At 37.9% G+C, this 12,448-nt stretch overlaps 1 protein-coding gene across 4 annotated transcripts in view; it reads left to right on the top strand.

Moving 5' to 3' along the window:
- The first annotated feature begins 301 nt into the window (after window positions 1-301).
- adgrb3 (adhesion G protein-coupled receptor B3) overlaps window positions 302-12,448 on the top strand; it is a 475,647-nt gene continuing 463,500 nt past the window's right edge. The window contains exons 1-2 of one of the 4 annotated variants that reach the window (XM_012963496.3): window positions 302-1,284; window positions 3,992-4,763. In XM_012963496.3, the coding sequence (XP_012818950.1) occupies window positions 4,007-4,763 (757 nt within the window). In that variant the 5' untranslated portion in view covers window positions 302-1,284; window positions 3,992-4,006. The remainder of the gene's footprint in view (window positions 1,285-3,991; window positions 4,764-12,448) is intronic. The other 3 variants (XM_004914501.4, XM_002936321.5, XM_031902268.1) reach the window with 3 other exon arrangements.

Here is a 12,448-nt window from a genome sequence, read left to right as displayed (position 1 = left end):
GTGCGACGCTAATTGTAGCCTTGCTGGGAAAATTGCTATTGTTTCTCTCGCAGACAGACAGCGAAATGAGGGCTGATAAGTGTTTTCCTCCCAGCCCTATATCAATTAATCTGCATCAGGGCTCACGCTGGCAACTGTCGCACTTCAGTTAGCTGCACTCGCTTTCTTGTGGCTAAGGGGAGAGTTTTTGGAAGAAGATGGGGGGGTTGGAGGGGGAGGGACATGCTTGATCTCCCTTACATAATGTTGTCAATGCCCCTTCAAATTCTTTAAAGTGGCAAAATCCATGGTGGCACCCTGATGCCACAATGGCAACCCTTATCCCATCACAGGTAGCAGGGTTCTGGCTGAGGTCAAGTTCTGCTCCTTGGCTCTTCTCTTCTGCCTTTTAAAGCCTCTTGGCTCCTACGTTTCTGCGAATCCGTGCCCATATCTGTACCAATCGAGCCAGGGAGAAACTCCGCATGCCTAGGCTTGGTGGCTGTGTGACATGTATTATTACTAAGTGCTATGCTGAAAGTAGCTGCTGTGCTGTAGCCTCGTCTGTGCCAATGCACTTATTTCCCTCCCATCACTCGGGCACTTTTCTCTCTCTCTTTCATCTCCCTCTACACCACCAGCCCGGGAATGTTTTGCCAGCAGCCAAGCAGCATATACAGTCAGGAAAGGAAAATCATTTCTATATCCATATATATGGTTTTGTTGTGGCTATCTAAACACTAAGTGAAGCTGACACAGACGCGCACACACACACACGCATATACACAGATACGCGCACACACACTATCTCAGTATCCTCATCATCCGCCTCCCAAACCCAAGCATTTGCACATATCCCCGCCACTATCACACAAGGATTTGTTTGGAGCCGCTGCCCGACCATCACTACTTCAGTGGGAGGGAAAGGCGAAAATAATAACCAAATCAGCAGCAGCAGCAGCAGTCGCCTTCCCTCTTCTCATCACCGAGCGATCGCTCTCCGCTGCCTTGTGATGTTGCTACTGCCGGACGCAGCAATCTCAGTCTCATCCCCGTCTCACTTTCCATGAAAGCTGGAAACGTTTCGGAGCGTTGGGCATTTATTCCTTTTATCGTGGCTTAGCTGGGATTTCCAGGATCTATAGATGATGATATCTATGGAGATATTGTTTTTTTATCCAGCCCTGATCAGTGCAACATGGGAATGAGTGACTGGAAGGAGAGGGAGGATTTCCTTCGTTGTTTTTGGGACGTGTGTCTGTGTTAGTGCCCTAGGAAGAGGTAGCCACGAATCTGGATTGGAAGGTAAGACTGCTAGATCGGCGGGTTTGTTCTCCATTGCCAACCGCAGAGATAATCTCAGCGGAGAATCTAATTGTGGGGGTCCCTCAGTATAAGGCACTGCAGGTGCTGCACGTATTAGAGTGGTACCCAAACACCCACACTGTGCCTACACCTGCCCCATGGAATGCAAAAGTTATCTGGCTTGGGAGAGATGTCTGTTGAGTTCAAAGTGTAGGATTGGTGAGGGCAGTGGAATGGAATAAACCAGGGCTGTACTGCCTGCGGGCCTCAAGCTTTTCGTGACCACCAATTCCCACATGCCGGCGGGACTTGTAGTCCAAGAAAATACGGGGGTCAAGGTCCGAGCCCCCCCGAAATAGGTAAAAGCTCTACTGTTTAACCCATTCACTGCCCTGGCTACCTATGAAGCGTTTGCTGGGGCATCAATGGGAAGTTAGGTTAAAGAAAACCCATGTGTGTACCCCAAAATAATGACACTGTGGAGTCATGGCGTCGTCTGTATATCCCTAACCTATCCCTAACCTATAGCGTTACCAGAAAAAAAAGAACATTTTAGGGGTATCATTGTAAATTCGTGTGTGTGAACTGTTACCGACACCATAAGAAGCAGTTTATCTATTTTAAATAGGAAGAACGCGGGCGAAGGGATTTCAGTTGGCTCTCCTTATCTACTGAGTATAATTAAATGTCTCACACTAGTTTGAAGTCCAGGGGGTACATTTATAGCGGAGATGTTGGTAGACGTTCTCTGATTACTAAATTGCTCTGTCTGGAGGATGAGGCGCAAGGGGAGAGCGCAGCCAACTTGCCAGTTGTCACGATGTTTTTTTCTTTTTAATTGCCTAAAAATCTGAGATCTTTTTTTTGTGACTGATTCCAGCATTTAGATAGTGTGACAGTGGCACTCACCGCCTACACTAGTCTGCATGGCACTGCGCAGAGCTGCATTGCTTGGGAACGGGGAGAGAGAACACAAGAGCTCTATTCTTCTGTGCTCTCTCTCTTTCTCTCTCTCTCTCTCTCTCTCTCTCTTGCTCTCTCCTTGTGCTACTCTCTACCTTCCCAATGATGTCCTCTTTGCTTATTTTATAACGCAGTCTATTTATCATTTCCTATTGAACAGATTTTGGGCTCCTATAGAAATCTTGTTTTTTTTGGTATGCCCGCCAGCTGTGATATCACTTGGGACTTCTAAATATTTCTGTGTGAGAGTGTATTTTTTGTATTACTTCTGCACTATTACACTTATTAATTTTTTTAACTGTTTCTCCATACATCTGTTCATAAAGGGGTTATGATATAGACTTGAGCCAAAGCCTTTGGGCATGGGGTCACTGAAGATCAAATAGCTTTTGGGAAAGAGCAAACTCAGTAACCAGATGTCTATTTCCCTAAGGACAGTATTGGTGGTAGGGATACTGTCAAGTTAACACTTATAAAAATGAACTTTGCAGCAATTCTGTCAGCTTAGATCAGTAGTCTGCAGCTTGGTGGTGGGGGAGGGGTCAGTCTGCTTTTCAGAGATAAACTGCTTGCTGTTGATTGCATTTTTGGTAGATTTTTGGTCGTCAAGCACTATGGGGTATATATAAGTTGAATCTCAGCGTTAGTAGTAAGTTTACTCTGCCTACAGAAGGCCAAGCAGTTTTAGAGTAGAGAAAATGAATTGAACACAGACCTGCGTATGGAAGTTGCCATCTGCAAAATCACATAAAGCAGTGTCATAACAATATGCTCAGAAGTAATGAACTGCATGATTTCTTACATAATCATAATACATTAGGGTGTTTATAGATTTCCTGCTGTAGCAGTTCCTCTGTGCAGCGCCCAAATAATGCCTAGACCCACAAGTTATCCCAGGAGCTTATGTCATTTTAGTGAACATTTCCTCTTACTGGAGATGAGTCTGGAAGATGTTTGCAGGCAGGCAGCCATCAGTAAGAGTTTGCTCCCATGCACACACTGTTAGCACATGGAAAATTGCACTTGTAGTCTAAAGGTAAAATATATTTTTGCAGACCCACGCATTCTCGAAGGTGGGAATGTTTATTCTAGCAAATGTTTTCTATGGTTATTATTATTAGCACACTCGCACAGAAGCACACACTATCACAGAAACAGTTACAAGCAAACACACACACATTAAAACTCATTCAGACATGGTAAGAGACACACAGGCATATACATATACTAATGCACACAATTACTTTATATGTATGTGCTTTGCAGAGAATAATCATTTAAGGTCCAAAATGATGTTAATCTGTACCTTATATACTTGCTAAAAATGATTATTTCAAATACACTGCAATATTCATTTTGAAGGTCTTATTTCTTATGCAACAATGTATAAAAGTGTGCCATTTATTGAACAGAAGTGCTATTAATCCTGTTTATCCATAATTTACATAGATATAGCCTTACCCTTACGAAGCAATGTTTTATGAATTATTATTTTGGAGTTGGAAGGGAGGCACAGATTTAAAGTCCACATGGTGGCACTGTTTGCACACGATGGAACAATTTCAGTACATGGAAAATAATATATATAAATATATATCTATAAACTCGTCCTTCTTTTTGAAAAGGTTTATTTTTTAAGCTAGCTGGAATCTTGAAAACAGCTGTCTAGAATATTGTCAGTCGCCCTGCTTTCAAATGCTGGCTGAATTCTATATGCATTTTGATTTTATTTGTTTTCCTACAGGCCAAATGACATAGGATGAAGGCTGTTCGTAATTTGTTGATTTATATATTTTCCACCTATCTGCTGGTTATGTTTGGATTTAATTCTGCACAAGACTTCTGGTGCTCAGCCTTGGTGAAAGGGGTGATTTATGGATCATATTCAATAAGTGAGATGTTTCCCAAAAACTTTACCAATTGCACCTGGACGTTGGAAAACCCTGATCCCACCAAATACAGCATCTACCTGAAATTTTCCAAAAAGGACTTCAGCTGCTCCAACTTTTCCCTTCTGGCTTATCAGTTTGACCATTTCTCCTATGAGAAAATCCAGGATCTTTTGAGAAACAACAATTCCATAATGCAGCTGTGTGATACAAAGAATGCCTTTGTGTTTCTGCACTATGATAAAAATTTTATCCAGCTTCGTCGGATATACCCGGTTGATTTCACTGGATTACACAAAAGAGAGGAGGATGACAGCAAATCCTTTTTGGAATTTTTGGTGTTAAATAAGGTGAGCCCTAGCCAATTTGGATGCCATGTCCTGTGCACTTGGTTAGAGAACTGCCTGAAATTGGAAAATGGTAAAACGGAGCTTTGTGGGATTATGTATACAAAATGCACCTGTCCCCAACATTTAGGGGAATGGGGAATAGACGATCAATCATTGGCGTCCTTAAACAATGTCATCTTACCCTTGAATGAGCAGACTGAGGGTTGCCTGACTCAGGAACTGCAAACGACCCAGCTCTGCAACCTGTCAAAGGAAGCAAAGCGTCCACCCAAAGAAGGTAGGTCTCAGATTTAATTGCCTTAGTATGTAGCCATGTAAATTCCAGTACATCTAGTGAAATGACAATATTACACCCCCCCCCCTCAAAAAAATAGATGAGCTCTAAAGTGGCATGCCACTGTAATACATAAATGCCTTCACATGAACATTCAAGTGAGTTCTTTCACTGTACTTTTACACCACTCTATAATATGCATGATTTAACAGAAAAGGCATTTCCATGCAATTACATGCCATGTGGCATCAGAGCACATTGAAATTCTAAGTGTGTGGCTTTTTGACCCTAGGGAGAAGCACAGTACCTAAGAGTGAATTCTCCATTAAATAGATTCATCCTGCTCTGGAACTGAACATGGCCACTCACCAGCATTAAGCCAATGGAAACCAAATAGCGAGATATGTGACACACATACAATATATTAAACTGACACATACTCTATGGCTTGTGTAAACTGAATTGTTTTTGTTATCCCATTTTAAATAATTCCCTAAAACTGAATTTACAACTTACAATTAAACCCATAGCAACATATTTAATTTCAGCTCCTGACTTAAACAAATTCTACCATTTACAATGTTTTCTAGTTTCTTACATAAGCACTCAACATGCTCAAATCTAAAGAAAAATTACAAGCTTTTATTATACAGATGCACGACTCCACATTTACACATTTGTAAAAGATTTTACCCATTTTTAACCTTGTTTAGGTGATCTACAAAATGACAGCACCATAATGGTTTGCAGTGCTGTGAAGGGGGATGGGAAGGTAAAGCCCTCCATGTGCCTTAATAACAGTTATGGGCTGGTATTCTGTTTTCCTACATCAAAGGAATGGTGGTGACACACCTGTGACAATGTAGGCTTACAAAGAGAGGAAGAAATGGCCCAGTTTGAGTGCATCATAGTGTGACATCAGCCAAGCTACCTGTAAACATGGCTGCTGATTACCAATTTCTAAACAAGGACTTTGTAGAAGGAAGTTTCCCACCAAGATCACATGATTCAGCACTTATAGTTAATGCTGTTGGGTATTAACACTGTCACTGTTAGGGTCCATCATGAATAACAGCAGCTTAATGTGTTAATTGCTGCAGCTATTTGCAGCAGTTTCATTATTAATAATTGGATCCTTAACCGCCCCACTGAGAGGCCCAAAGCTTTGAATCGTTTTCATATGACTGATAATGCCACAAAGCTCCAGCAGCTCAAATGAGTCTCCATGTACCACCTCACAAAATGGACAATTTATTGCTTAGGAAGTCTTAAAGGCATCTGCTATTAGAAAACCATATATTATGCTTAATGTCCCTGAATCTCTGTTTTATCAAAGATGAAGGATCATATCAATTTCTCATGCCTACTGCTATCTCCAACCCAACAGCAATTAATGAGCGGTGCTGCTTCTAGCAATTCACATCAATAATGATTTAGAAAGTATACTAGGCATGGTAAAAACAACAAAAATAATTTATCATGAACTGGTTGGGCCTCAAAATATTAGCACAACATTGTAAGCTTATAACTGGAATGATATCTATATATTTTAATGTTAAATTAACATCCCTTTTCTCTTTCACTGCATAATATAATTGTACATCAGGAAAAAATAGAATGAAACCATTATGTACATAGATCATTGAAAAGATCAAGACGTAATGTACTGTCCTGACATCTTAGACCACCAGGGGTCCTATCAGTAACATTCCATAAATCAATCCTATAAATCAGTGATACCAACAAGTCTTATGGTACATACATTGTATTCCTCCTTCTCTTAGAACACAAGCTCTTGCATTACCCATGTTAGATTGCTATTTTAAGTGCCCACAGCAAAACTCAGTATAACTGTAACAATGGACCAAACCAAGCTATATTAGATCCCTTGTAACTCCAGTGAGTATATTAAGGAATAATTAGAGACTTAATAATAGGTTAAGTATATGCCATAAGAATATTTCCATCTATTGCTGTCAGTAGGACAACAAATATAACCACATTTATTTCAAAGATATTTCACAAAAACATTTCTGACTATGTATAATGAGCATTGTAACATTATTAGATGTAATGGCATTTGATATAATGAAGTTGATTCATGGAAACTACACCAGAGCGTTCTGTAGAAGCTGTAGAATACAGGGTTGCTGATCCAGAAAAAGACATATGCCAGAAATCACATTACTGTAGATATTAGGTTGAGAAATGCTTCTCCAGCCCAACAAGTGTACGCTTATCAGAGTCAAACTTGAGCATATGTCTTCCCATTAAAATTCATAGTGCATAATGTTCCCTTTACATGACATTTAACCATAAAACCAATCACCATTCTCTTGCATGTTAACTAAATCATAGAATGGATTATACCACCTTTGATTCCCTTTTATTCCTGCTTAACAGAAACACTTCAATTATGTCACAGTGATGTTTTTTTAAAGAATCAATGGCATATTAATTATAAGCAGTCAGATTAACCCGTTGAACATTTGTCATTCACCCAGTTCTTAAATAACCTGATATATAAGATGTCATTGTCCTAACAGTTTGTTATATATCATGAATCCGTTGGCTAAGTTAATCAGTTTTTTCCCACTGGAATGTGAAACCTTTGCTTTTCTGTCCAAATGTATTATATTTTGACATGAGCAAAAACCACACAGATGCTTAGAGTTACTCGTATTTGTATTGAAAATAGTTTAATACATGCATTGAGTGGCATGTGTGAATGGCACAGCACACAATAAACATACGCAGAATCACACAGACACATACAAATGCACCGGAGTGAAATTTTTGTACGCAGAATGGAGTTATTTGAGTTTAGCGTTTTGAAAAGTTCAACTGATTTTGAGTTTTCACATTAACTTTTTTTAGACTTTTTGTGTGTAAATAGGAATAAGCAAAATGATCCATTGTCTCATAACTGGTTGTGAATACAGGTATATGCAGTGCTGTACTGTATCTCCTTAAAACATGTGACATAGAAACCAGAATTGTAGCAAATACTAAAATTGGTAACCAATGTCTTGCCATACACTAACCATTTGGCGGGTCATCCAATATGGGAAGAATAGGTTGGCCTTGGTTTAGTTAAAGCTGACTGTGTTGGAGAACCTGCAAGCACTGGACCAATATTTTTATTCTGGCATGACCTGTTTACCTGAAATCCTGTTGTTTGGAAAATTGACACACTGTTTATTTGCTTTTTATTCTCAGCCATAATATAAACCTGTGCTCCAAGAGATGATATAATGAGCCAGTTTGGTGAGACACCTTCTGTGGCATACTGCTGTGGTGCCAAAGTGTGTTTGGCCAGTAACACATTTCCATAATCCTTTGCCTAGCCAGTTTATGAAACAGTACAGCATACCAGTGTATTTTAATTTATAGTGTTTTAAGCACTGTATTTTGTTTCAGATAGAATCAAAAAAGATAATTAGAAATTAGACATTAGAGCTCATTTATGACTTCAAGAGCAGTATGCAACGTGTGCTCAGTTTTCTTTACTTACAATACAGCATCACTGCAGTCGAGCACTCACTACCATTTTGCCTGATGCACCTTGACATATCTCCTCTGTGTCATAAAGTACACTTGTATGCCATTTAGAAAAGGGGGAAGGATGTATGCACTAGTGCAGAGGACAACTATTGGGAAGTACAAGGAACCTCTTTGGAAAGAAGTACCTTTAATGAATAGCATCAGTGAGTGCAACAAATTGGTACTATTTTTGTTTAACTGCAGTTGCAGCTGTGTTAGTCAATTGGTGACTAGAAAGAGGGCCACATGGGACATAACTTGTTAGTTTGCGTTTGATCCTCACCTGCATGCTGATTATCAAAAGCAAACAGAACAATTATGACCTATTTGCCCCCCCCTTCTAGTTGCTGACTGACTTAAAGGTTTAAAAGCTGCAAAGGAGGAAGTTATGTTCCGGCTATTATGTCCTTTCCATTATAATTTTTTTTAACAACCTATGTATTTACCTAGTTATTTTTATACTGAACTATTCCTTTAATGCTATTCTTTGGGTAGGGCCTACCCAACCCACTGTATTAGTTATTATATATACACCCATTTATTGAGTAGTGCTGCAGAATGTTAGTGCTTTATAAATATATGTTATTATTTATAATAATAATAACATTAAGGTCTACCACAACACTCGAGCGTACATAAGAATATTGTAAACCTTGAATTTTCAGGCACAGAGAATCATCTAAATGTGTTTTTATTATTTATCTTCCTATATAAATCTATCTTCCTGTTATATATCTAGAATTACATTTATGCAACATAACAACCTACAGAAGATTTGATAAAAGAAAGTTTTCCTTAATTATTTTAGAAAATTGAGCAAATGTCTCATTATGCACTGCCTTTACTTATTAAATATAAATATAAACTTGGGACATTAACATGTACTGCCGTTTTAAACTATTTGGATTTTTGTCCTGAAGTGTAACAACTAGCACCAACCGTCACCAAAATGAATAAATCCTATGCATAGCTTTTGTCATTTTAGCAGAGTGCATTCAATTGATATTCTAATATAGAGAAACAGTTATATGAGCTTAAACAAGCCCCTCTTTCAGCATTTCAAATACGCACATAAGAAGAGCTTATAAAGCTCATTTATTTTTATTAAATAAGCCACTAAACATGAGCTGAGCAGAAAATACAGTTGTGGGTCAGCATTTTCTATCAATAAATATGTAAAATATATGTGTAATAAAATTATATTCATATTATATTTATATTAATAAATTTGAACCAATGCTCACAATATACATTATAAGGAACTATGCAGGCTAATAATACTTTGCTCTCCTAAAAACACTAGACGTTATATTTTTTTAGTTCAAGTATAGCTTTTAGATCAAACATTTATTCCATGCCCACCCAATTGTCATAGTTGCAAGAGTATATATGAGAGTGCTTTAGTGTTCAACCCAGTCTCTTCCTAATGGATCTACAATCTGAAGTATCTAGCAAGTATCTCCAAATCTCATCCTAACGGCTTAGAGGCTGCCATGTTCCTTTAAAGGGCCATTTGGCTTGTTTGTTTTTCTATTGTAGTCATCTAATGGAAATATTAACAAAGGAATATATATATATTTTCTAAATATAACTATAATGTATAATTGTTTCTGCAGGAAAATTAAATTATGTAGCTTTATCTAAAGATTAATAACCACTAGAAATACCATGTTTAAATTTTCCTCAAGATACATAATAACAATCTTTGAGTGCCTCTAGTTTTAGTTAATATACCTAATATTGCCCTGAGATGTTAATTCAGTTTTGTATATGAAATGAAAACAAGTTCTCCCTTTTAGTCGGAACACAATGTCAAATACAAAGTCAAATGTGGTTTACACAGAGCATTTCTTCTAATTACTCATATACTAGTTAGAGCTTACATCGTTAGCCCAAGGACTGAAGGATATCTGTGGCCCCGTTGCTATATTTATGATTCTAAGTTAGCAGTGTGTTCTGCAATGTCATGGAAACTAAAAATGTATGGATAATACAAGGAAAACAGCTAAACTCTTAAATAAACTGTGTTACAAGGTCTGTATTTTCCAATTAGTCGCTTGTGTTTTTACCTAAAATGACTTTATCAAGCTGTTCAGTAGTAATCTATAAAGGGAGATATTTTTACATTTACCATAGTTGAATGAAGCAGACTAACAGGTGACACTTTCCATAGGCCAAAATAAATTGTATCATTTAAATTACACAGTGCAATCCTTTCTGAAACCCTTGGTACCCACTGTCCAAATGAAATCATATGTTTACTCCTTATGCTTTGTACATCCATACATTATGCTCTGTGTAAAGATAAAAAATATCCTCTTGCTCTTGCAAACATCTGTCTGGAGAAATTGGAACAGGTGTAGCGTAAGAAAATTCTTGGTATATAACTGAGGGCCGTGTGTTTCAACCTTTTTCTGACATGTTCACTGCAGTCGCTCTTCTTTGATGCTAGCACTTCTTCATAGAGTTGGCTTGACTGCTCAGGATTCATTTTGCCTAAACATTCCATTCGATGAAATGTCTTCATGGAATTATTGATACTCCGGCTTTGTCAATTCTTATCAATTTAACTTTTTTTATGTTTTATAACAGAATAGCAGGATATACCTTTATCTATCATATCTTTTGAATTGAGCAACTTTAGGCCTTTGCTACATTATAACTTTGTCTATTAAAAAAAACAGAAATATTTACTAATCAATATTTTTTGCCTGAAATGAAACCATAAAACTCACTTGACAAAAGGACAATTTACAATTCAAAATATTTAAAGTGGCAATAATTACTCTTTAATTAGAAACCAATTTTGTCGCTTTGCTTTTATGTTTATTGTTGTAGTATACCTTGGGTTGAGATATTTTGCAAAGAAGACTGACATATTCTTTGCTTTCATTGTGTCGATTGCCACTTCATTGCAAAACTCTCCCCTTTTTTTCTCACATGTTCCCACCCTCACTATCCTTACAAAACATTTGCACCCATTAAGCACCTTCTTTTGTCACTCACACATGTACAATAGACAATAGCTAATGACGCAGAGGTAAAGAATTTGGCTAAACCCTGACAAGATCACACATTGTACAGCTTGAAAATGTGGAAGAAAGGTCACCAGACAGAACTAAGCTGCAAACTATGAATTTATTCACATGACATGTTGCGAGCAAGGCTCTTTTCAAGTGAACACTTGAAGAAGAGCTTTGCTCAAAACATGTCATGTGAATTCATTCATAGACAGCAGCTTAGGTCTGCCTGGTGACCTTTCTTTTACATTTCCCATTTGCATGTTATATACTTATGCTTCAGTTGAGGGAAGCCATGGAAATGGTATTTATAAGTGATAATTTAGGATTTGATTCAAGACCATGGTATTTGAGAAATTCATTTCTTTAGTCTATTTTTCTAGAAAATTCCAAAAAACTTTTTCTATTGCATAGTGATGGATAGAAAATGCACAACCTATGGCGAAGGCTGGTGTTGTCATGTAGCATTTATGAGCAACCTCAGCCTGGCAAAACCATTTTCTGCCATATGCAACACATTTAATTAACTGGGAAGGGACTGCAGATTGTCAGGAGTATTTTGTACTCTGAGATCTCCATTAGAAAATCATGGTGGTCAAAATTCATTATACTCCATGAGCCATGTGCCTTTGTCTGGATATACCTACTAAAGCCATGTACATGCAGTCACAGAACTGTAAGAACAGATTGCTCTGTGGTAGTTATCACCTGTTGCTATGCGCCTTTAGCCATTTGTCGGCATTCCAGTTATCAATTAGAAGCAACCATATGCTATCTGAATTAAATATAGCCCACTGTCTTGTTTGTTTCCACAATAAATGCACCATTTAAGTAATCGGAGGGATGCTTTATTTTGCTTGTTTGCTTACAAACAGCTGGGTAGACAATATGGAGGGTGAAGGCATATATAGATAAAATATGTTTTACTGGTGCTCTTCGTATTAATAGACTGTCTCCCCAATGTAAGAATATATTGGTCATGCACATTTCCTCCTGCCAGATAGTACCATTTTCTAATAGTGTACTGAACTCTACATTCATACCTACCTAATTTTACCTTCATGCAGTTGACTTGTTTCCATTAAATTTGTCATTTAACCCAAGACAGTGGGGTATCTTTGGTTC

Source organism: Xenopus tropicalis, chromosome 5, assembly GCF_000004195.4.
Source record: "Xenopus tropicalis strain Nigerian chromosome 5, UCB_Xtro_10.0, whole genome shotgun sequence".
Taxonomy (NCBI): domain Eukaryota; kingdom Metazoa; phylum Chordata; class Amphibia; order Anura; family Pipidae; genus Xenopus; species Xenopus tropicalis.
Note: the sequence above shows the minus strand (reverse complement) of the source record. Positions and strands in the feature narration are given on the sequence as shown.